The sequence below is a fragment of the Berghia stephanieae genome, chromosome 3 (genome assembly GCF_034508935.2).
Source record: "Berghia stephanieae isolate SIO BIC M18660-M18661 chromosome 3, UCSD_Bste_1.3, whole genome shotgun sequence".
Lineage (NCBI taxonomy): Eukaryota > Metazoa > Mollusca > Gastropoda > Nudibranchia > Aeolidiidae > Berghia > Berghia stephanieae.
Window position 1 is genome coordinate 92,226,816 of NC_088362.1, and position 27,140 is coordinate 92,253,955.

Genomic DNA, 27,140 nt, shown 5'->3' on the forward strand with positions numbered 1-27,140 from the left:
GTTCAGGAGGTCAAAGTTGATGACCTCTACCTACACAAAACACACTACAACAAACCTCTGACTACACCAGGGTTGCCAGTTTGGCATTTTAAATGCCAGATTCCAAAAATCTGGCATTTTTGAAAACCGTTTGGCATTATAAAAATCATTTGGCATTTGGCATTTTCATTTGGCATTTTCTTTTCTTGTATATTATACTTCAAATGACACATTTTCTTAATTAAGTTTCATAAGAAACACGAAACAGTAAGTTTTCTTAATTGTCAATAATTATTTAACTGTTTACGTATTTACCTTTCATGTTAATGTATTTCTTTTTCATTCTTAAAATCCAACCGTGGTGTAGTGGTTTAGCACTCCACTTAGTTGTCAGTAGGTAAAAAATTACCCCAACAGGAAATTTAGTATAATTCAAAAAAAAAGAAAAAAAAAAGAAAAGAAAACACGCAAGCCACCAGGATATGATAGTAAATTGTCTATCAAAAGTGAGTAGTTTTCTTTTGGGGGTGGGAGTCAACAGACTTTGGCATTTTTTTGAGTGTTTTGGCATTTTTTGAGTCTTCCCCTGGCATTTTGTTGAAAAATAATCTGGCAACCCTGGACTACACACGAACAGGGTTGCCAGTTTGGCATTTTAAATGCCAGATTCCAAAAATCTGGCATTTTTGAAAACCGTTTGGCATTAGAAAAATCATTTGGCATTTGGCATTTTCATTTGGCATTTTCTTTTCTTGTATATTATACTTCAAATGACACCTTTCTAAACGCGTAAAAACAAATCTCTTCACATCGGAAAACTTTGCTATTAAAACTCACACCCTGAACTAGCCCTGCCTCCCTCAGATATTCACTCAAATTCAGCCCTCGACAAGTATCCTCGTAAGTTTTCTGGGAATCTCCTGCAAAACTCGTGTATATTTGCGTCATGGTCGCCTGTTAACTTTTAACTCTGTTCGTTAGGGTGGTCTGATTTTACAGCATCCAATGATTTCACTCCTTTACGTATTTACCTTTCATGTTAATGTATTTCTTTTCATTCTTAAAATCCAACCGTGGTGTAGTGGTTTAGCACTCCACTTAGTAGTCAGTAAGTAAAAAATTACCCCAACAGGAAATTTAGTATAATTCAAAAAAAAAAAAAAAAGAAAAAAAAAGAAGATAAAACACGCAAGCCACCAGGATATGATAGTAAATTGTCTATCAAAAGTGAGTAGTTTTCTTAGTGGGGGTGGGAGTCAACAGACTTTGGCATTTTTTTGAATGTTTTGGCATTTTTTGAGTCTTCCCCTGGCATTTTGTTGAAAAATAATCTGGCAACCCTGCACACGAACACGAGTTGTTTCGTGGCATTACGCCGCATAACTTGCACGCCGAGTTGTATGTTCCAATATTGATTGACGTTCCTTTTGGCGTGTCAGCTTGGTAACATGTTTTGTTACAATCTCACGGACAGTTCTATTCATATATTTGACAGATGTTTTCCTTGAAAATAATCATTAACCGCAACACAATGCCAATGGAATCCCAACAAGCCTCGGCTGTTGATCTTTTCTTTAGTCTTTAGAACTTTACTTCATTAATCGACTTGGGCGAGATAGACGTCTAGTGAAATCTTGAATTCTGTACCTAATACTTACTGTTATGGGATCGAAGAGTCGTTTCAGTGGAGTCCAATACAATTTGCTTTCTAACCGAAGCAAAGAAGGTAAATAAAAATTAATCTTGAGAACTCTTTCAAAATGTTGTGATTTCAAACAGTTCCAGTAGACATGTATGAAGGTATGAACCCATTTATCATGCATGGCCTAGAGTATACCATTGTTATATTGGACAATATTTTGCGTAATTTTTTTAATTTTTTTTTTTAGATTTTTGGAAACTCCCTCACTCCAAACAGTCACTGTCCTGGCTGTATTTAGTCGTCTCTCTAAACACCTCCCCAAAAAACAAAAACGCCTGTGATTTTTTACATGTGATAGATAGCCTGTGAAAGATAAGACATTGATTTTTAGGGAGTCTCATTGTTGTAATGGAAATACTCTCAAACCGACGTAGAATATCATCTATTACAACAATGTTACACCGGGCCCATAATTACATTCGGTTATCAGACCTGCTGATGTGTGCACCGCCGGAGAAGTACATCTGGATCTTCATTCATATCGGTTCAATCTCTCTCTCTCTCTCTCTCTCTCTCTCTCTCTCTCTCTCTCTCTCTCTCTCTCTCTCTCTCTCTCTCTCTCTCTCTCTCTCTCTCTCTCTCTCTCTCTCTCTCTCTTCAAATTTCATTTTAAATGAAATTCTAGGGTTTTTTGAGGAGCATTTTTTGTAGGTCAACATGTATATATACTAGATTGAAAGAGGGAATATATAATACAGTCAAATCTGCCTTAGCGACCACCTCTACATAACGACCACCTCTTTTGACACCCTTGAGTTTTTTCTCTATACTTTACCTCTTTATAACGAAAACCTTCCTGGCGTGACTAAGACAATCTAAAGCCGTGATCTTAAGAGGTAAATTCCTGCATGTCTACCCGTGACCACTTGAACTGAAGACCACTTATTTGCATGTGTGTGACACCAGATCGATTGGTTGGAAACATGACTCAACCGACCTCCTTTCCTTATTTGAAAATGACTGTGATGGTGATGACAATGACAATTATGATGAGGATGACGGAGAAGAGGAATGGTTTTCATCACTTGTGAGTCTTAGGAAATTTCTTGAGCAACAACATTACAGAACAATGACAATATCTATCTTGTCTTAATCCATTTGTCATACATAAGTCAAAGAGCAAAGGCTATTTTAGATGAAATGCAGGCTTTTATTAGAGTCAAACAACATTGACTGAGTTGGGATGATTATTATGATAGTCAATCTGAATAAAGATGATTGAGGGTCCCAATAGCTCATTGGTAAGGACTACCTCCCCTCCTGTTCACCATTGAGTGATTAGGTAGCTGGGTCTGTTAGATCTGGTGGAACACACTTTGTGATAGACTAGCGGCCTATTCAAAGGTGGCAAATGATTGCTATTGTCCATTAAACACTAAAGTAACTGGAATAAACTCCAGCTCCATAGGTCTGAAGGACTACCTACATAAGTGTGATTCCTTAAAATTTAAACATTGAGGAGAGGAAGAGAGACAGAGACAGGCGGGGTCAAAAGCGTGCAGCCACATTTGGTTGGGACTTGGATCAGTGTCATTTATAATTTGTATAACTTTTAACCCATAGAAAATATCTGACTTTCACAAGCCAGCCAACTGTCTTAGACGGCCACTTTTGTGGGATCCTGTGGATACAAGTTCGACTGTTCAAATTTGTTTAGTGTTGTGTTCATGTGAATCTTTTTATTGTCAGATGGAGCGATGTCTTATATCATCACTGATCATGAATCAGATGAGGACTACACATTATTTGAGTTGAAAAAGTCAAGCAAAAGTGACACACCTATTGGAAAAAATGGAACAACCAAAAAGTCTTGTGATAAAGAGGACATGGACCTGACATACACTGTAGAGGATGCAGTTGAAGCCATTGGCATGGGCTGGTTTCAACTCAGAATGTATATAGTATGTGGCACTATAACGGTAGGTAATCATCTTTCTTCAACCTGTAAAGTAAAGATAGTAATGATAATAATAATAAATGTACATTTATATAGCGCCAACATCTCATGCAATATGAGCTCTAGGACCTTATGATGATAAAGATAAAAGTGTCATGTGACTGCAAAACAAAGAAAACTTAGAGGATATTTTTCAGGGCATGGAAAACTCTAACATGAAAGATATGCATGGGCATATTTTGTAAACATTGTAAGGACATTTTAGATTGAATGAAATATAATATTTTCATTGACAAAATATTACAGTAACAGAAAAGGCACATGACACATCCCTAATTTTATTGACAACAAAGTTTCTTAAAATTCAAGCAGGAATACAAACAAAATTGGATTTAGATTGGCATTCATTAGGGCCCTACATGACAGTTGACTTTTTTGTGCTCGACTCTCACTATTTTGTAATCTAGGCATTTCTTGAAATCATGATAAAATAAATCAATAATAATAATAATAATAATAATAACGAGCCTAATAATAATAGTAATAAAACGGGGACTGCAATCAACTCTTTCATTGACTCATTTATCTAGCTTTGACAAATTCTTGTCAATATGCTTTTTCCCTCTTCACAAATAAAACAGACATTCAATTTCTATATAATAAATAAGGCCCCTTCTGTCAAACGTGATTTATCTTGTGACTGATCATTTATTTTAAAGGGATCCGATGCACTGGAGATGATGCTGCTAGCTGTTCTGTCCCCAGTTGTTCGATGTGAATGGACATTGACAGATTCTCAGGTTGCTTTTGTCACTACTGTAAGTTAGTTGTATCTCCACCCCCCCCCCCCCCACACACACACTACCTTTTTATCCCTTTTTTTGGGGTTATTTTTACAAAGAAAGTGGCATCTTGTTACAGGCCCTTGAATGGAAGGAAAAAGTCAAGAATAAATGATGATCTATAACAGGATGACAGGAAGTTTGCAAAGGAAAGATCAAACTAGTTTTCCAAATTTGAAGGCTGCATGCTCCATTGTAAACCAATGTCCATTGAGGTTAAAGTTACAACAGTTTCCTGTGTGCCCACCATGTGATCATACATAGGAAATAAAATATCACTAACTGTTTAACAGCAGCTAGCTTTGATACCTTTGACATCTTTCTCTCAGTCTTCATATTTGTACACTAAAAATGAAGACTTAAACGTTTTTGTGGATATGTTCCTACAAATCTGCTTTCATTATATGTTTTGTTATAACTACAGGTTTAACTTGTGACCAAAAGCGTACTAGCAGTAATGAAGCTTCAATTAAGTCTTTTGCTGCTCGCAGTGAAAATGATGAGCCATGATGTCGGGTTATGAATACTTGTGTAGATAGGGATAAAAATAAGAAAATGATCAACCTCAAAAATGTAATATATTTGAATGAATCGGACAAAGAAAAGTGAATTTACAATATATATTATATATATATATATATATATATATATATATATATATATATATATATATATATATATATATGCTTATTAATTGAGCTCTCTCTGTTTTCTTGAATCGTCAGGTTGCATTCATCAGTTCTTATCCATTTTTCTAGGTCGTATTTATAGGAATGGGAATCTCATCCCCTTTACTGGGAATATGTGGTGACAAATATGGCAGAAAGTCGGTAAGAATAAAATGAACTATTGAAAACCAGTCTCACACTGAAATTTACTAATTTCCTTAGGGTTGAATGAATTATTTATCATTTCTTTTGTCATCATTTAAACGTCATTATCATCATTGCACTTGTCATGATAATCACCATATTTAGTTTTGAATTGAGTAATGCATTTTTATTTATTTTATTAAACTGTTTTATGCAGTTTGCTCACCATCTTAAGACTCATACTTACTGATACTTACACTGATTGAAACACAACGACATAGTTTCAAGGAATTTTATTTTTTAATTTTTAAGTGATATATTATTGAAATGTGTTTACGTGGATGTTTGAGATAAATATTATAAACCTATTACCTCCCCAGACCCTATTTATTGTGACCATCTCTATAGGATACTTTGGCCTTCTAGCATCTTCAAGTCCTTCTTACTACTGGCTTCTCTTTCTCAGAGCAATGGTGGGTGTTGGAATGGGAGGAGCCCCGCATGGGTGAGTCTTCATATTTTTAGAGCACTTAGACCGTAAAAATAGATAAATGAATAGAATGAAATTCCCTTTATTCATCCTCAAGAGGAAATTTGAGTTCAGGAATTATTCCAAGGAAAATTGGAATAACCCAGGTGTCAGCAGCAGTGCAGCGCCATAAAGCAGACTAAGGTGAGGGGTGCCAAACAGGGAGGTGAGGATTTGAACTCAGTTTTTCTTTGTTATGAAACAACTACAGTCCGGTCTCTCTAATTTGGAACTCCTCAATCCGGATATCTCCATTATCCGAACAGGTCGCCAAGTGATGTTTTATTCTTCTCCTTTATTTTTACACTGAAACCGGAAATTTTCCCCCACTCTTTCTCTCTATTTTCTGTTTACAACAAATTTATTGCATGAAATATTATGTTTATACATAGAGTCATTCATAAAAGTGAGTGGAGCAGGCACTTATGCTGATAACAACAAGAGATGAAGTGAGAAGGAATGTGCCAGAAGACAATAGAGAATAAAAAAATTTCGGCAGTGATGGGGTTTTGAACCCGCGACCTTACTGATACGACAACTCCGCCTGGCCGGGGAGAGCATGACTACCATATGAGCTATCCACAATCCCAAAAAAGATCGTCTCTAACTCTTAGTCATTATCGTGGGTCCAGACACACAACCTGCCGCGAAATTTTTATTCTCTATTGTCTTCTGGCACTTTCCTACTCACTTCATCTCTTGTTACATGAATGTCACATAATTGAAAGACAAAAACAATCTAACACCAAACATTTCTACCAGTCAATACAAGTTCTAAGTGTAAAACGACCAGCCATGGCAAGAAAATGTGTTAAATACGCAAATGGGAAAATGCTTATCGACAACAATGAAATTTTGGAACGTTGGACGGTATACATAAAAAAGCTTTATGAGGATGACAAAAGAGGGACCTGCTTGGATAAAGAAACCTCTACTGTGAACACGGGTCCCCAGAATATGCGAGAAGTAGAAGCTGCTTGCAAAGAGATGAAAAGGGGAAAGCAGTAGGCCAAGATAGCTTCTCAATAGAATTGATTGACGCCCTCGACAATCTGGGAATAGACATTCTGACAAATATATATGAAAAGGGTGAATTACCTAATGTCTTAAGCAATCGTTATTCATTACCATCCCAAAAAACAAGGAACTATTGACTGTGATCAATACAGAACATTCAGCATAATGAGCCAGGCCACAAAAATTATATTAAGAATACTTATGAAAAAGAATGAGGAGCAATATCTCTCCAGAGATAAGTGACGAGCAGTTTGGTTTTGATAAAGAAAAGAGTACGGTAAATGCAATTTTTTCCATTGAAAACAATAATCATTTATCTCTGCTTCATTGATTATTCCAAATCTTTTGATTCATTACAAAACGAAACGCTCTTTAAAATCTTAGAAAAGATCGGTGTGGACAGCAAAGACCTTCGAATTGTGAAAAACTTATCCTGGAATCAAACAGCGTGCGTCAAACTTGATAATGAAACATTGGACTTCTTTAACATCAAGAAGGGAGTAAGACAAGGTTGCATCTTATCACCGGACCTTTTTAACATATATAGTGAAATAATATTCAAAGAAAGATATGAAAGGCTTCGTCGTTGGAGAGCAGAATATGAATAGCATAAGATACGCAGACGATGGTACTCTGGCAGGCATACTCTCCAGAAAACGTGCAGAAAATGTTAGATATACTGGTGAGCAAAAGTGAAGATATGGGCCTGAAACTAAATGTTAAGAAAACCGAATGCATGGTGGAATAGTAGTAAAAGCTTATGGCTACACCTCCAAATTTATTTCGCCAACCCAGCTTCTAAAGTCTTCCTCCGCCCTAAGCCACCTTCAAGTTTAGTGACTGGACAGTGGAGGATGATGTGATCGCTGGTCTCTTGGGCTGCCTGACATTTCTGGCAGGTGTCACTGTTTCCAAGTTTCCATCTGCACATATTTGATGCAGTTCTGCTATGTCCAGTTAACCAGTTAAGAGGCGATTTGAGGAAATCCAGTATTTCCTGGCATTATTGAATGCAGGCACTCTTTTGGTTGGATCTTTAATGATGTTTCCTCCTCTTGGTGTTTCTCTGTTCCACATTTCTCTCCAGTTTTCCTCCACACTGATGTCTGCCATTTTGTTAGGTGGAAAGGTCTTCTCGATTTGAGTCTTGTTGAAGGTGCCCCCTTAATGATTGATTTTATGGGAATGTTGTCTGTGGCTTCGTCAATTCTTGCATGCATCCACTGAGTTGGAGTTGACTTGAGACATCCTGTTATAATTCTCATTGATTCTCTTAATCGGATGTCAATGCAGTTTACATGTGGGCTCCTCATCCAAACAGGGGCGCTGTATTCTCCCACACTATAGCACAGTACCAAAGCAGACGTTCTCAGTACCTGTGGTGAGGCTCCCCAGGTGGTACTTGCAAGTTTTCTCACCAGGCTGTTTCTTTTTGTGATTTTATTTGCGGATCCCTCAATGTGTTTGCAATAAATTAGTTGTCTGTCCAATGTAATGCCAAGGTATTTAGGATTGGGGTCTGGGGGGTAGTATTGAGTTACCGGCTAAGATCTTCAGGTCTTTTGTTGCCTCTCAATTATTCAAGTGGAAGTTTGTGGATATTGATGTGGTGGTATTCATTTTTAGGTACCACCTACCAAAATATTGTTTCAGGCGGGTGGTGTCTTTGCCTAGAACTTCTTCAATCTCTTTCCAGTTTTTCCTTCTCCTGAGGAGGATCATCACGTTGCCGTCGTACAGGAGCTTGTGCACTGCCATGAACCGAAGGTGATACCAGCTGAGATCCAAACCGGCTGGAACAGCTGAAGATGAGTAGCCAGACCAAGAATGATCCAAACGGCATCAGACAAGGTTCTACCTTCTCCTGGACCCACACCTCCAACTTAATGAAAATGAAAAATAGGAAAAGATACCATGCTGGTTCGGTCGTCGCCCAGTACAAAAAGGACTGCGTGTCAAACGTAGGAAGTGCGATTGACATGACAAATTAGCTAGGCTCCAACGATGAAAACAGTCTCACTATAGGCACTAGCATTAAAATACTTTCCCTGAATATAAAAGGAATATCAATGGTGGAATCAAAGATTGACAACAGCACGACCTTCCACTTGTCAAGCAAAGGAGAGTCCATCAAACAGGTAAAGAAATTTATATTTACGCACTTTCATTACACGTGACACACCTGACATAGAGGATATAAAACAAAGAATAGCAATAGCAAAAAATGTGTTCCATAAAATATGACCAGTTGTGTCAAACTACAACCTAGAGTTGAAGACCAGAATGAAAGCAGTGGAAACATATGTTACCCTTTTATATGGTTGTGAAATGTGGAGGCTTGACAAAGAATGTAATTGGAGGTTAGAGGCATTTGAGATTGAGATTTGGATGTTGCGGCTATCATGCACAGACAAGCATACAAACGTGGAAGTGTTGGTGAAGGTGAGACAGGGAAGAATGTTGATCGATACCATCAGAAAGAGGCAGTTACTGTTTCTGGGACATGTGTGGAGAGGAAAGGGAATTGAAAATTGGGTAACATCTGGGATGATCGAAGGAAAGAGAGCTAGAGGAGGACAAAGGATGACATATCTAAATAACCTAAGAATGGCCAAAAGTGATTTTAAAAGCAACAAAGATTTCATGCGCATCGCAGAGAAATATGATTCGTGGAGACAGCTGACCAGCAACTTGCTCAAGAGTACAAGCCACAATTGATGATGATGATGATACATTGTTTATTATTATTATTATTACTATTATTATTATTATTATTATTATTATTATTATTATTATTATTATTATTATTATTATTATTATTATTATTATTATTATTATTATTATTGCTATTATTATTTTTATTATTATTATTAGTATTAGTATTATAATGGCCAGAGGACTAATCTCCCATAGTGGGCAGGGAGGTACTTACTGTGTGTTCTATCCCCTTATATCTGTTTTCCAACATGCTTTCTGTCTTTGTCTTGAAATGAGATTACTTGGTTTTGTCCTGGCTGGGAGGGAAACAGTCAAATGCATAGTTATTGCTTCGGGAGATGATATTTTTTTCCTTGTAAATCATCTCTCTGTTATGTATTATTATATGTGTTATTTTGAAGTATAATGTAAGCATTTGAGTGTATTCCTCTTTGTTGGATCTGTGCTTGTGTCCGGATGAGACTTATAGGTGATCTCAAACTAAGTACATTGGTGGTATGCTCTTGGAATCTACATCTGATCCCTATTTGTTCCCAGTTCCCCTTTGTCTTACTTTCTCTTGGGTGCATTAATTGTAAGTCTAGAACTTTTTACTATCCCATTTTCTTCCTTTTTACTGGCGCTGGTATGATCTTAATATGTTACAAGCGCCGTAAAACCCTTAAAAACAAAAGACAACAAACAGAGGACTAATGTCATTTGATATGCATACATATGCATACATATTATATAAACAAAAACCATGAAATAATAGTGCTCAAATTATTTTTTTAAAGGAGCTATTTATAATACATTTCAAGTATAATTATGATTATTTAACTTCTACAACATTGTTTATTATTATTATTATTATTATTATTATTATTATTATTATTATTATTATTATTATTATTATTATTATTATTATTATTATTCTCATAGACAGTCAATAAACGAAATAAAATCATGTTAGTACAAATATATTTGCTCTGGCATGCATACAAACACAAAGACACACACCTCACACATACGCGCACACACACACACACACACACACCCATGTACACACTGACATGCACACCCATTGTTAAGAAATTAATTTGAACAAAAACGTTTATTAATATATTGTATTGTTGACAAACAATTCAACATTCGATCCTTTGTCAAGTTTATCATAAAATTGTGATTGCATCAATGACCAAACACAATACCAGACTCTCATGGTCCCTAAACTGAGTCTGTGCTGCATAACAAATCCAATTTTCATGCTCTGTGTGTTAGAGATTTGAATAACAGTGGCCAAAATGATTTTAATAGAGGTGCAATAAATAATTATATAAGTGCCTAAACTTAATTTTTTTTTTAATCTAAAAAAAAAAAAAAAACACAAAAAAAACAACCTAGCTTTAGCCTTTATATAGCGAAATATCCAATAAACGTGTTCAAAGGGCTTTACAAGGAGGCGAACAGCAACACTTAAGATGTAGGACTTGAAATGATGCCGGTTAGTCAATATTATAATTTTTTCAGACAGAGACAACGCTGTTAACAGCCAGATACTCGTTTCATACCTGAGTACGATGAGAGAATGTTAGTAAAGAGACTTTTCCAAGGACTCAACTATGCGTTGAGCTAGGTTCAAACCCAGGACCTTCTGATCCGAATGCAAGCATCATACCACAAGACCACTTAGTCTCATCTCATGACAAAATGGCCTATAGCAGTACAATGTCTGCCACAAAATAATTTCATCATGTGTTGGTAAAATCCAAATGAATAACATGTAATTCCTTTTACACTGAATGTTTTTTAATTTGCGTATTTTGGGCACTTTCATCAGGAATGGAGGGTGTCAGTCTTACACAAGTTGACTGTAGCTGTTTCCCTCTCCATGGCTGGGATCACTTTTGGAAAGCTGGGTGGGGATCCTGACCTCCCATAGCGGGCAGGGAGGTACATACTGTGTCTTCTATCCCCATATATCTATTTTCCAACATGCTTTCTGTCATTGTCTTGGAATAAGATTACTTGGTTTTTTTTTTTCCTGGCCCTGGTAGAGTCCTGGCTGGGAGCGAAAGTCAAGTGCATAGTTATTGTTTTGGGAGATGATATTTTTTTTCCTTGTAAATCGCGGGTGGTTGGATGGGAGCATCACCCTTGAATCATATACCTATGATGTTCGCATGGGTGTACGATCCGATAGTGATGTCGTTTCTTCTTCTCTTTACTAGCCTATCCTGCTTCTTTGGTTTGTGATTGTATTTTTGACAGGGATATTTTTTTTTCTGTAAATCTTCTGCCTGTTTTGTTCTTGGTTATTTATAATTTAGCTTATGATATCTTTAGGTTATGATTTTCATTTACATTTGTACTATTTTTGTTAGATTGCTTGTTTTTTTGTTTCAGCGGTCTCTCATATAACCTCAATTGTGTTGGAAGAGACCTAAAGCAACAAACAAACAAACAAAAAATCCTTGTAAATCATCTCTGTTATGCATTGTATTATGTTTAGTTTACATATTATATTATATAATTTGTAAGCATTTGAGTGTGTTCCTCTTAGTGCGGGCCTGTGCTTGTGTCTGGATGAGACTTTTAGGTGATCTCAAACTAAGTACTTTGATAGTGTGCTCTAGGAATCTACATCTGTTTCCTATTTGAACCAATTCCCCTTTGTCTCACCTTTTCTTTTGTGCTTTAATTGTAATTCTAGAATTTTTACTATCCCCTTTTCTTCCTTTTTACTGGCGCTTATATGACCTTAATGTGTTGCAAGTGCCGTATAACCCTTAAAAACAAAAACAAAAACAACTTTTGGAAAGGGATACATCAAATATATGTTGCTCCTTTTTATTTCTCTTCAGATGATAGCTTTTGATTTAATTTTAAGCGCATAGAGCTCATACTGCATGTGTCAATATAGAGACATACAGATAGATTGCTTGTGGAGTCTACTTTTGTTTGCTTTGTCTTACTTTTTTTTGGGTGCTCATAAACTTGAAATCGATAATCCATTGGTTATTCTCTTACTTTTTAAAATTTATTTGAAACTAAATACCCAACTGAGTGGGGTTCCTGACCTCCCATAGTGAAAAGGGAGGTGCATACTGTGTCTTCTATCCCCCTATATCTGTTTTCCAACTAGCTTTCTGTCTTTGTCTTGGGATGAGATTACTTGGTTTTGTCCTGGCCCCGGCCGGATACCCTGGCTGGGAGAGAAACAGTCAAATGTGTTTGTTTTGGGAGATGATATTTTTTTCCTTGTAAATCATCTCTCTGTTATGCACTGAGTTATTTTTCATTTTACATATGATTTGTAAACAATTGAGTGTATTCCTATTGGCAGGGACCTGTGCTTGTGTCTGGATGAGACATTTAGTGATCTCAAACTAAGTACACTGATAGTGTGCTCTTGAAATATACATCAGTTACTTATTTGAACCAATTTCCTTTTGTCTTACTTTTTCTTGAGTGCTTTAATCGTAATTCTAGAACTTTTTACTACCCATTTTCTTCCTTTTTACTGGCGCTGATATGACCTAAATGTGTTGCAAATTGCAAACGCCGTAAAACCATTAAAAACAAACAAAACGAAATACCCAGTGAGTGTTACAAGTGTGGTAAAACACCTTAAAGTATTATCATTAAGACAAAACAACAAGCAGTTCCTGGTCTTATTATCACCATGGGAACATAATGGGCTGACAAATAATATCTCAGCTCATTTTATCCATTCGTCATCGCTTGACTTGCAGGCAGAATGATTTTTTTTTTAAATATGTAATTTTATTGTAACTACATGTTATTATTCAGTTGAATATGTTGTGTACAGAGGCAAGTGCACAGTGTGAGAAGGGGAATCAAGTTCTGTGTTGTTTATTGGGAACTGAGAAAAATACTTATAGAATGCATCTGGTCCCATTCCTTTGCATTGCAATTTGTTGCTCAAACAATTAAGAAACTTCTGGGTGGGGTTCCTGACCTCCCATAGTGGGCAGGGAGGTGCTTACTGTGTCTTCTATCCCCCTATATCTGTTTTCCATTGGCTTTCTGTCTTTGTCTTGGAATGAGATTACTTAGTTTTGTCCTTGCCCTGGTCGGATATCCCGGCTGAGAGGGAAACAGTCAAATGTATAGTTAGTTTTGGGAGATGATATTTTTTTCCTTGTAAATCATCTCTCTGTTATGAACTGTATTATGTGTATAATATGTAAACATTTGAATGTATTCCTCTTAGTGGGGACCTGTGCTTGTGTCTGGAGGAGACTTTTAGGTGATCTCAAACTAAATACTTTGATAGTGTGCTCTTGGAATCTACATCTTTTTCCTACTTGAACCAATTCTCCTTTGTCTTACTTTTTATTGGGTGCTTTAATTGTAATTCTAGAACTTTTCACTTTTCCATTTTCTTCCTTTTTACTGGCACTGATATGACCTTAATGTGTTGCAAGCGCCGTTAAACCCTTTAAAACAAAATAAAACAAAACAATTAAGAAACTTGTCGATTTATTTCTTATTTTATCCCCAGGACTTCTTTGTTGTCTGAGTATATTCCCAGGAAACAACGTGCCAAGATGCTCATTGCTGGCCAGGTAACTATGTTTTGCATCATGTGAATTTATTTTTTTTATCTTTTTTTTTTTTTGCTAAGAACGGATCCTTTTAATGACCCAAAATCAACATGTTTACAACTTTTTTTTTTCTTCACTGCAGAATTTGGTTTTTATCCTTATCTTTTAGTTCAATGCAGTAGAATAGATATGTAGCAATGACTATGAAAAATGTTTTTTTCTCTTTTTGAGGAAAATTTTTGTCTAAAATCAAAGCCCTATCTCCACTGAGCAAAAATGTTTTTGAATTTTGAAAATCCATTCATAAATAAACAAGTTATGCAGTTTCAATGGTGTCATTTATTTGGATGACCCGCAAAGAGGAAAAAAACGCGAAAATATGGGACGCTTTTTCGGCATTTTTTTTTCGATCTTTGGTTGTATCTTGCGTAATAAGTGGATTAAAAGATTGAAACTTGAAGAGCAAATTAGGATGGTGTTTTGTAAAATACGGGAAAAGTACTCGTCATATTCATATCAGCGACAAAACCTCCACGCCCAGTAGTTTTAGAAATATTTTACTCCAAAGAGTAAAAATCTATTTTTAACGGTCTTCTGGTAATCGCACGAGTTTTGTCGCTTGACATAATCTACAATAACTTTTTTTCTAACTGTGTGCCAACTTTCAGTCATATTCATCGATAAACAGCGTCGTAATTAATTTTTTAAAATAGCATATACGAAACGGCTTCGTCCCATATTTTGACGCGAATTCGGGCACTTCGTGAGCGAAAAAGAGGCCCAAAGATTTGTGCGGGATAGTCATTGCTAAGATATGTCAATTTTTACAAAACCGATTTTCAGAATTCTTTGGGAGTATATGGGCCCCTTAATTCACACAGTGAAAGCAATACATTTACATATCTAAGCACTTTTCTTTTTTGCTACATGTGGTATATAAGAATGAAGAACATTGATGTGATAAACAATAGTGAGTTAAGTTTTAATTGTTTTATTTAACTTCCCTGGTTCATTGAATTCGCAAAAAAAGAGGTTGTACATAGAATATACAAAGGGATTTGATATCTTATTTTGATAAGCAAGAGGTAAAAGGTCACCATGGGGTGAACCAGCTGGTGAAATTTAGATATTAACCTTTGTAGCGCATGTCCATGGATTAATTATGCCCAGTGCATTTCACAATGTTTCATTTATTCCCCATATGGAACTATATTTCCATTTTATACAGAACCAGTCATCTGTTAGGTGTCCGTTTTGTACTAATTCTCTTACTATATCCATCACTGTCTGTAACCAGTTACTCATTAACACCCGAGTCGAGTAGGGTAATTATGTAAACTGCCTTACCCAAGGACACAACAATGCTTCATTTATTTCTTCAGCAGGCCATATGGAACCAACTTTCCATATCTTACATTATTTTTGTACTACTATCTGTTACAAACATTTTGCTCCCATAGCGGGCAGGGAGGTACATACTGTGTCTTCTATCCCCTTATATCTGTTTTCCAACATGCTTTCTGTCTTTGTCTCGGAATGAGATTACTTGGTTTTGTCCTGGCACTGGCCGGAATCCTAGCTGGGAGGGAAACAGTCAAATGCAGTTATTGTTTTGGGAGATGATATTTTTTTCCTTGTAAATCATCTCTCTGTTATGTATTATTATTTTTATTTTGAATGTATAATGTAAGCATTTGAGTGTGTTCCTCTTTGTTGGATTTTGTGCTTGTGTCTGGATGAGACTTGTAGGTGATTTCAAACTAAGTACATTGGTGATGTGCTCTTGGAATCTACATCTGGTCCCTATTTGTTCTCAGTTCCCCTTTGTCTTACTTTTTCTTGGGTGCTTTAATTGTACTTCTAGAACTTTTGACTATCCCATTTTCTTCCTTTTTACTGGCGCTGATATAATCTAAATGTGTTGCAAGCGCCGTAAAACCCTTAAAAACAAAACAAACAAAACAGACATTTTGAGGATTTTCATTTACCACGGAGTCGAATGGGGTATTATTTGAAATCGTTTTACCCATGGACAAAATGCTCTGGCCAGAGTTAAGTGTTACCAATTCGATCACTGAGCATGCTCAACATTGTCTGAATGTATTACAAGACAAGACACCATACCACTGAGGTCACATTCAATTTACCTGATTATGTCAACTCTACACATTTGGTCAGGTGGACATCAGACAACTGTTCCTTTCCTTTGTAACATGGAAGAAAAGCATAATAGGAAAGTCGTGGTAGGAAAGTGACAGCTGTGGCTTTAGATGACTTGAAATCTAATGCAACAATGTGTTGGTGGATAAAATGGATTTTTAGATTTCAGTTTATCATAATTAATTGGACGGGGCAGGGGGGGGGGGGGGGGGGGGGGGGGTATTCTTCTTCTTCTTATTTTTATTTATTTTCTTTTTATTTGTATTGTGGATTTTTTCCAGGTATTTTGGGTTAGTGGTGTAATGTTTGAGATCCTACTTGCCTGTTTGGTGATTCCATATTTCGGATGGAGGTGGCTTTTGGTTGCTTCGGCTATTCCCGGTATTTGCGCAGCTCTTGGACTTCTGGTATGTCATTCTAATCATTATTTAAAAGTTACTCTATGAGCAATATTTAGAAAGCCCGTAGTGCCAGAGTTTTTTTTTTTGGGGGGGGGGTTTGTTTTTTTATTGTTTTTTTTTTTTAATTTTAAAAGTTTTTGAACAACTCTCTATCAATTCCATTTATATTTTCTGATTTAAAACGACACAGTTTATATAAGTATAGGGTTAATTTGACAACAAAATTGATAGTGGAAGATGGGTGACTAAAAAAAATATCAATGTGGTGTGTTCTATTTGTGGGTTGATTAAAAACAAATTTCAAATCTGATTGATTTTTGGATAAACTTGCCTGTGCATATAACTTTTATATTATCTTCTATGTGTCGTGTATGGTTGCATATGTAGTCCATAATGATATGATGTGATATGAAGAATAAATATACCCTTTGTAGAGTCCTACACAGATTAAACAGGCTTAAGAAAAATGTCAGAAATGATTAAATGAAAACTACATTTACAAATAAACACAGGCTCACTCAAATGCACAAGGACCAAGTCACACATACTACAACTTTTTAAAATTATTTAAAATTTTAAAAAATAAATTTTCACATAATATTTCAAACAGTTGTAATTATTTAAGTCTCTTTAATCTTTGGGGATGAAGTTTTAAACCTGTCGGGTGACAAAAGCAAAAGATCTTTCTCATTCTCATTTATAATTTTTTCTTTTTTTTTCGTTCACTTAAAATACATATTTTAACTCTCCCGCAATTCCTTATCCTTATTTCAAAACACTCATCAGACTATACCAGAATCAGCTCGTTATCTCTTGGCAGCAGGGCACAGGAACAAGGTCATTCAAATTCTTGAACACGGTGCCAAAGTCAATGGCTCAAAGCTTCCCAAAGGAAGATTAGTGGCGTCAAAAGAGGTAACAATCCCATTATGTAAATTTTGTACTAAATGCACTGGGAAATTTAAAATTGAAGTAGATTTTGTGTGGCTATGTGATCTTATGGTTTGACATTCGCCTTTAGACTGAGAGGTTCAAGGTTCAAATCATGCTCTGAGCGATGCATAGGTGAATCCTTGGAAAAGGTTCTTTACTCACATTCTTTTGCTGTACTGTGGTCTTAAATGAGTTCCCGGCCATTAACAGCGTTGTCTATGAAATATTGTAATAAAGCTTAACAGACGATATTTTTCGTCCTACATTGTAAGTGTTTCTGTTGGCTTGGGCATGGGACCCTTTGTACTTCAGTTTGAAGACGAGTGGATATCACACAATATGAATGCTCATGTTTTTATTTATTGATATATTTTTTTAAAATGTATGTTCACCTAATTGTGTGTTTCTGTGAACCTGAATATTTACTCAAATGTGACCTATAGTCTCACATTGTATTATGTCGGTGTGAACAAGGTGCCAAAAAGAGATTTTAAAGTAAAAGTGACCAAAAAAGTGAGATTTTCATTATTGTCACTTTAAGTAACTATGTCTATTGTCTTCAGTAAGGCATAAAACTAATCCAAGTCATATATTGACTAAAGACTATAAAGTCAGTTTTTACCATATAGATCATACAAATATAATACATGTTTGAGGAGATGGGTCACAAATATCTGAAAAATTACCATAACCTAAGTCCTCATTGAGGAGGTTCTGATAGCTCATGCTGAGTTGGTAAAACACTCACTTCATGCACAAAGAGGCAGAGACTGATCCCAAGTGAAGTTGAGATTTCTCTCTCTCTCTCTCTCTCTCTCTCTGTGTCTCTCTCTCTCTCTCTCTCTCTCTCTCTCTCTCTCTCTCTCTCTCTCTCTCTCTCTCTCTCTCTCTCTTGTTTTTATTTTATTGTCTTTTTTTTTGTTGGGCTTTTTTTTATTTATCTCTCTCATCCCTCTTGTTACTGTAAAATAATGATTTAATTTTCTAGTTGCTGTTTTTTTGTTGGTTTTTTTCCAACCAGGAGACTCGTGGCCAGTTTTCCAATCTATTCAGCAAAGAATACAAACGAGCCACCCTGCAGTTGTGGTTTTTATGGTTCAACATGGGATTTTTCTACTATGGTGTAGTTTTGATCAGCACAGAGATTCTACGGAAGTATAATGAAAGTGGCCAAGGTATCTTTGCATTTCAAGGCCGTTTAATAAAAAATATTTCCTGAGTTTGTTCTGGTTAGCTTTTGTCAAAGTAATAATTTGTTAATGTGCAATCAAGTGATATGACTTTCAGCTTATAATATATAGGTCCCTGCTTTGAGTCTAACTGTGGAATGCCTTATGGTTAAGGCTCTTTACTCATATTTTCTCACCATACTCAGGTTTTAGATGAGTACCTGACCAGTAACAATAATGTCTCTGTCAAAACAAAAAAAAATAATTGAAATAGCACTTTAACAACGTGATCTCTCATCCTTATTGTAAAGCGCACTGGGTTTTTTTTTTTTGTGGATTTTGCATTTTATAAAAGCCTGTGTTTTACAAACTTATTTGATATTCCTTTTATTGACTCAATTAGATTCAAATTAATTTTTCAGTGTAAAATGTGTTAAAATTGAGTTAAACATGTGCATTTCTTGAGCGTTTCTTACTTTAAAAAAATACTTTAAAATCTAATTAAAGGATGAGAGAAACAGAGAGAGAGAGAGAGGGGGAGAGAGAGGGAGAGAGAGACAGAGAGAAAGAGAGAGGGAGAGAGGGGGGGGGCGAGGGGGGACTCTTTCTTCAATCAATAGTTTAATGTCTGTCAACATTGTTTGGGTGTCTCCACAGGTCACTTTGACTGTCACTGTAGATTTCTCAGTACTAAAGACTACACCACCATGCTCATCGGTACAGTAGGGGAATTTGCTTGTAAGTTTGTTTATGACTTTTAATTCATACTTTTATCTCTATATTGTTATTATTATTAGTAAATCGCTTTCTTTCGGCTATGATTTAGGCCAAAGATTGTCAATAAATTATAGTTGTTTTGTTTTTTTAAATGTTAAAATATAGAAGGCTCCCTCAATTATTCAATAGAAATATTTGCTATGCTGCTTATATTTATTTGTATGAATAAAGAAGGGGAGGGATCTGGACTTGAAATATTCTTTATAATTCATTGCTACCCATCTACATTTAAATGGTGTTAATTTATTATGTTGCAAACATTGTAGAATTAAGGCAGTTTCGTTTAATAAAGAATAAAGTAGTATTATAAAGTATTTAAATATTTTTTGTTTTTTTGGTTTTTTTGTCTTGTGACATCATGGATTATACATTTGCATTTTTTTTTTTAACTTGTGTCAAAACAATAATGGCGAGTGTAAAGGATAGACACCAAAACGATGACAGGATAGACACCAAAACGACGAAAGGATAGACACCAAAACGATGAAAGGATAGACACCAAAACGATGAAAGGATAGACACCAAAACGATGAAAGGATAGACACCAAAACGATGAAAGGATAGACACCAAAACGATGAAAGGATAGACACCAAAATGATGAAGGGATACACACCAAAACCATGAAAGGATAGACACCAAAACGATGAAAGGATAGACACCAAAACGATGAAAGGATAGACACCAAAACGATGAAAGGATAGACACCAAAACGATGAAAGGATAGACACCAAAACGATGAAAGAATAGACACAAAAACGATGAAAGGATATAGACACCAAAATGATGAAAGGATAGACACCAAAACGATGAAAGGATAGACACCAAAACGATGAATTATGAAATGTTGTTTTTTCTATGATTTTTGTGACACAAGACTGTTCCAAATACTCATAAACTAATGTGTGCTATCATCATCTTTTTTCAAATAAATAACAATGTGAAATTGAATGTAAGCTTCAATTTAATATAAGAAAACAGATAAAATGGACGTTTCAGGTTTTCCCTTTATCAACAAAACAGGATGAATGAAACACTACAGAAGAATGAGATAATTTGGTAGTGGCATTGTTAACAACGTATTTTTGATAAAGTGTTTCACTGAGCCATGTAGGAAGAAAGGAAAAACAGATATTGAAATGCTGTTCTCTGACAAAGTGTATGTTTTTTTTAAATTTTGGCCAGAAAACTTTTACTTCAAATAATGATCAATAAAGCAAACATTACCTCCCCTCCCCCTTTCATCTTAACTTATCACAATGTCTCAAGCTGTCAAAATGAAAAATAAAATATGTTTTGTCAGTGTATTTCAGAGAGCTGACGCACTCTGAAAAAACATATATATATAAAATTTAGACCAGAAAACTCATCCTTCACATATGACCAATTGACACTCATCTTGGCAAAAAAATTCAAACATGGGACTTTGCAAAATCCCAGCACAAAGTCCCAGGTTTGATAGTTTTTGCTTAGATGAGGGTAATTTTTATTCATCGATATTTCAAGAACAAGTTTACTGGCCACAATTTCAAATACATGTTGTTTTTTTTCGAGTACGGCAGAGAAGTGATTAGAAGGTGGAAGGATTCCATGTACATTAGTTGTGATTTCCATATCTCATTATTTTGTTTTTCAGTTCTTCCACTAAATTGGCTCCTCATTGACTGGCTGGGACGTCGCAAGAATGCTGGAATTCTCATGTTATTAGGGTCTTTATTTGTGGTTTTACTGCAATTTGACATGCCTCGTATGCTTTTTACTGTCATTTTATTTGGAGTACGTGGGGTATCATCTGCTTTTGGAAACCTTCTGTATATATATTCATCTGAGGTGAGCACTTTTTTCAATTTCTTAATTTATCAAAGTTTCTATAGATGTTTGATGAGTCAGAATAAAGTAATGATTATAAGTTTTAATTATAAGTTATAAGTTTATAAAGATGTAAATTAGTTAGCTTTGTCAGGATTTCAGATATCTGGTGCATAATTTGGAAAATGACATTATGTGTTACAAAGTAATTCCTCTTTATGGTTTGTACTTTGTATCAAACCAGCAAACTTATTGAATCATTCAACAGTCTCTTTTGTTACACAAGATTAAAAATAATGAATAACATGTATGGTATGAATACATCAACCATATTGATATGGCCATCGCTCACATGAAGTAAGGAATTCAACAATGACTGACCCACCAGTTCCTGGGTGGGGATCCTGACCTCCCATAGCGGGCAGGGAGGTACATACTGTGTCTTCTATCCCCTAATATCTGTTTTCCAACATGCTTTCTGTCTTTGTCTTGGAATGAGATTACTTGGTTTTGTCCTGGCCCTGGCCCGAGTCCTGGCTGGGAGGGAAACAGTCAAATGCATAGTTATTGTTTTGAGAGATGATATTTTTTTCCTTGTAAATCATCTCTCTGTTATGTATTATTATATTTATTTTTAATGTATGATGTAAGCATCTGAGTGTATTCCTCCTTGTTGGATTTTGTGCTTGTGTCCGGATGAGACTTATAGGTGATCTCAAGCTAAGTACATTGATGGTATGCTCTTGGAATCTACATCTGATCCCTATTTGTTCCCAATTCCCCTTTGTCTTACTCTCTCTTGGGTGCTTTAATTGTAATTCTAGAACTTTCAACTATCCCATTTTCTTCCTTTTTACTGGCGCTGATATAACCCAAATGTGTTGCAAGCGCCGTAAAACCCTTAAAAACAAAAACAAAAACAAAAAACAACCCACCAATTCAAATGCCCTGTGGTTGGTTTTTATTAGCAGAAAATATGCATACATATTTTTTGATATACTTCTTCATTCATTTCAAACATTAGTTTTTAATAACATTTTCACTTCAACTCAAGAGTTTTGTTTGATTTAATTCCTCACAGATCTACCCTACAACAATTCGCACACTTGGTATGGGAACAGCCTCAGCCTGGGCACGGGCTGGAGCGATGGCCACCCCTTTTGTGGCACAGGTAAGGAGCTTTACAGAACTTTCTAAAAGACAAGAACAAAGACCGTTTTCAAACTACCTTGTAGTTTTTTTCCTAAAGTAGTAAAAGGTATATTAAAACACTGTAGATGATGCCTAAAATCATAAATGGTGCATCTCCACTGTGCCTCCATCTAAGAGCTCAATCCACCAATTGGCAATATACTGATTTAATAATAAAATCCTCTCTAGATCAACCCTTCTTAGAGCTCGATCATCACGGGAGGATTCTGTCCATACCTAAATTTTGGTCTTGTCCATGCTTAACCAAGAACCACAAAATCAATTATGCAATGGAATTTGACAGATAAACAACAAACCATCAAACTTTTTAGCCTGAAACAGTCTTTAAAGATATTTCTTATTATTTTCTTTTGTTAACATAATAAAAATTGATAAAGCATGTTAATGAATTAATGAATTGTTTTCAATGTGATCTCTATTCTGATTGGTTTACAAGGAATCTAATTTGTATAATTCATTCTAAAGTTTCCCTAATTCACTCATCATAAACAAAAGGTTTCAAAGTATGGAAAAAATTTAACACATTTTTGATGTGCACTAATTGAAATACTTTCAGTTTTGACTTTAGATTCAAAGGGAAGAAACAGAGAAAATGTTCTTGGAAATTTTGTCATAAAGTCTAATTATTAATTAACCTCAAAACGGCGTAATATTATTCTTTAAATAATTTGCCCAATTTGTTATGTAGGAAAAAAATCGTTAATACGTTTTTGGTAGTAACTCAAAAACCACTATTTACTTTTGCCTGTCCTCTAATGAAAGCCAAGGGCCAAAACATTGTTTTGTTTGTTTCGTTTTGTTTTGATTTGGGTTTTTTTGTTTACTTTTTTATGTTTGTTTTTTTTTTCTTTTCTTTTCTTTTTTTTTCTTTGCTTTTATTTTTCTATTTTTGTTTTTGTTTTTGTTTGAGTCACATTTTACCCTCCATATTTTCTTGACACTATTTACAGGTTTTGTCTTCCTATTCTGTGACAGCTGCTTGTTGTCTTTACGCAGTGATCTGTCTTCTATGCAGCATCTGTGGATTTTTTATGCCCATTGAAACCATGGGAAGAGTTCTTCCAGTAAGTTTCATATCATGGATTGTTTTTCTTTAATTCATTAATTTTTGATCAACTGCATACGTTTTTATAAGTAAGAACAACATGGGTAAATCCTGTTAACATCTCGCCATTAGGCCTAGCTCGGTTGCAATAGTTTACAATGTATAGCAGATGGGCTAATGATTATATATAATTCAAAGGATGCCTCATATTAATTTGGTTATAGCCCTTTCAGAACTACCTACCTCCGTTGTGGACATAGTTTTTTTTTAAAGTTGCTTAATTATTCTTTTTTCTTCTTCTTCTTTTATTTTTTTTTAAATTATTTTTTGTTGTTGTTTTTCAAAAACTTTTTATCATGTTGAAAAAAAAATTCGATTTTAATTTTCTAAAATTATTTATTTATTTGAGATCAGTATTTGTGTGCCATGTTTTTTTTTACTTTTGATTTTTTAAATTATTGTTATTATTCTTTAATTCATTATCATTGTATAAACGCACTTCGGTAATCACTAAGCAGCATGCTAAACTACAATCTAAAACTATTTAAACCTCATGGACGTATGCAGCAACATTTTCATTAATTTACCATCACCGCCCATGAGGTGCATAATAAAAACGGTGCATTTTTGTACACCTCCCATCCCAATGGAGGTGCATAAAAACGGAGCGTTTTTGTACACCTCCAACGGAGGTGCATAAAAACACCACCTTATTATAAAGTTCAGCATTGTAGCATTTGTATCTTGCTACCATTAAGAACACAGATGGCATCTATTGCAAGATTATCATGCATTTGAAAATATATCAGATATTCTTTTAAACTAACAATTGACTATTTACAAAGAGTAATTTAATTTAGGGGACTGTGCGCATCTTGTCCTCTGTTGTTTAAAGTAGCAATGACTATCACGCACAAATCTTTGGGCCTCTTTTTCGCTTACGAAGTGCCCGAATTCGCGTCAAAATATGGGACGAAACCGTTTCGCATATGCTATTTTAAAAAATTAATTACGACGCTGTTTATTGATGAATATGACTGTAAGTTGGCACACAGTTAGAAAAAAGGTCATTTTAGATTATGTCAAGCGACAAAACTCGTGCGATTACCAGAAGACCGTTAAAAATAGATTTCTACTCTTTGGAGTAAAATATTTCTAAAACTATCGGGCGTGTAGGTTTTGTCGCTGACAAGGTAATACATGAACATTTCTTCTTTTTGGTTGTAAAATTTCATATGAATACGACGAGTACTTTTCCCGTATTTTACAAAACACCATCCTAATTTGCTCTTCAAGTTTCAATCTTTTAATCCACTTATTACGCAAGATACAACCAAAGGTCGAAAAAATGCCGAAAAAGCGTTCCATATTTTCGCGTTTTTTTCCTCTTTGCGGGTCATCCAAATAAATGACACCTTTGAAACTGCATAACTTGTTTATTTATTAATGGATTTTCAAAATTCAAAAACATTTTTACTCAGTGGAGATAGGGCTTTGATTTTAGACAAAATTTTCCTCAAAAAGAGAAAAAAACATTTTTCATAGTCATTGCTAGTTTAAAAGTAATCAGTGACATCCTGAGTTCTCGATGTCGAAGATAGTTATTGATAGCTATTTTTCATTTACACCTTCAAGCCTTGACTAGAGTTTGCCCATCCAGTCCTGTTACTAAAGAAGTTTTATCAGTTTATGATTGAATGTGTAACCTAATAGTTGTTGATATGGTTTTGTGGTCAGGCAGTGTTGACAACCTTATGTAAAAAATGCTCATTATTACTCATGTTATGTTCATTGTACACTTGTACCCATTTTGCTGAGGATCATGCGCATTTAAAAAAAATTAGTGTAATTTTTTACAGATTATGTTACGAGTTTAATAAAATATTATTTTATTGGAACATATGAGATCAGTACTGTCTTTCCTGAGTAAGAGAACTCACATAGGTTAGATAAACAAGTTGTCATTGATCATCTAAAACCTGAGGATTAGATACACACATTGTGTATCTTCCTTTCTTTATTTTTTCAATTATGAAATGATTAACTTCTTGTAAACCTTTTGATTTTGTCTCTAACACTATGAGTCATATTTATATATATCTTTACTGCTTTACAGCAATCTGTTCACAATGACTTTGAAATGGAAGAGATGCGTCCTTCATTAAAAGACGAGTTTGATAGTACAGAGGAATCAGAGGAGGAACATCTTTGACTTCGTTTATATTGCTGTCCATGTGGCAGTTTACATTGCTGTTCATGTGGAAGTTTACATTGCTGTCCATGTGGAAGTTTACATTGCTGTCCATGTGGAAGTTGACATTGCTGTCCATGTGGAAGTTTATATTGCATTCCATGTGGAAGTTTACATTGCTGTCCATTAGGAAGTTTACATTGCTGTCCATGTGGAAGTTGACATTGCTGTCCATGTGGAAGTTTACATTGCTGTCCATGTGGAAGTTGACATTGCTGTCCATGTGGAAGTTGATTGCTGTCCATGTGGAAGTTTATATTGCTGTACAATTGGAAGTTTACATTGCTGTTCATGTGGAAGTTTACATTGCTGTCCATGCGGGGGTTTTCATTGCTGTCCATGTGGAACTTATAATTTAAGCAATATTTTAGAACTGCAATACAAAAAGAAAGTTTTGAAAAATGAAACAAATGCCACAGCTTACATTTAGCCTAAAACCTTATTGACATCTTTTATTTTCCCCTGGTATCTTAATCTAAAAGTGCTACAAGAAATAGTTCAGATATATGAATATTATTTATAACTTATTAAATAATCCTGTGAAAAAAAATGGAATGCTGTATGTAAAAGAAGGAAAAACAAGAACAAAAGGTCATGACAGCAACAAATGCAGATGCTAGAATGTGTGATCAATGCCTTACTTAGTATATTAGTAACAGAAGAATATTTTCTTTCCCATGCACCCAGCTGATTATTTACTGCATTGGCTTTTGCTGGACTCTGCCAGATATAAAGTGACATGCTTTTTCTATTGGTGTCCCATTCACTTCAAACATATATACAAACAATTGTATGTTTCTTTAAATAAGTTTATGGCTAAATATCCATTTGATTGACCGATTACTCCCATGCCGATGTCCGCAAACAGTGGTGCGTGTGGCTGTGGGTTATTTTTAGTTTTAGGCACAGAAATAATAAAGATACAACATGATATTAATATTTTGACTACTCTCTCACAATATGTTTTAATGTGTCCATATTAAAATTGATCAGTTACAAAAGTTATGGCAAAGATATAAAGTGATTATTATGATTGTGGAAACAATAGACAATAACTTATTTTTATAAGACTTTCCTGATTTTGATTATTGATAAATGTTATAGACACCGGAAAGCTGGCATCAAAAGTACAACAAGAGCTTATTAAAGGCGTTTGTAGATTTTATTGTTGACAAAATGTGTGGATAGTAAAATAATTTAAAACTCAGAGCCATGTACATGAGTGATTTTCTTCTAGATTAGTGACTTTTAAAAAATAAAATAACTTTCTACTGGTTTTACGTACAACCTACACTCAACTTTTGGTGCGTTTTCACATTCAGACTCATGCACAACCATG

The 27,140-nt window shown here is 35.1% G+C and overlaps 1 protein-coding gene across 1 annotated transcript; it reads left to right on the forward strand.

Annotated features, from left to right (window-relative positions):
- Positions 1 to 1,316: 1,316 nt before the first annotated feature.
- Positions 1,317 to 26,192, forward strand: LOC144968831 (putative transporter SVOPL). The gene is made up of 14 exons (XM_078907556.1): positions 1,317 to 1,705; positions 3,371 to 3,600; positions 4,298 to 4,396; positions 5,179 to 5,250; positions 5,613 to 5,737; positions 14,004 to 14,067; positions 16,488 to 16,613; positions 17,394 to 17,522; positions 18,562 to 18,715; positions 19,367 to 19,447; positions 21,121 to 21,314; positions 22,375 to 22,464; positions 23,456 to 23,569; positions 25,667 to 26,192. The coding sequence occupies exons 1-14, from the start codon at positions 1,642 to 1,644 to the stop codon at positions 25,760 to 25,762; spliced, it is 1,638 nt and encodes a 545-aa protein (XP_078763682.1). The 5' UTR covers positions 1,317 to 1,641; the 3' UTR covers positions 25,763 to 26,192.
- Positions 26,193 to 27,140: the final 948 nt, after the last annotated feature.

Excerpts from the sequence above, each read along its gene's own strand:
- LOC144968831 (XM_078907556.1), top strand. The coding sequence starts at position 1,642 with ATGGGATCGAAGAGTCGTTTCAGTGGAGTCCAATACAATTTGCTTTCT. Across the intron at positions 3,601-4,297 it reads TAGTATGTGGCACTATAACG|GGATCCGATGCACTGGAGAT; the intron begins GTAGGTAATCAT and ends TTTATTTTAAAG. Across the intron at positions 17,523-18,561 it reads GATTAGTGGCGTCAAAAGAG|GAGACTCGTGGCCAGTTTTC; the intron begins GTAACAATCCCA and ends TTTTCCAACCAG.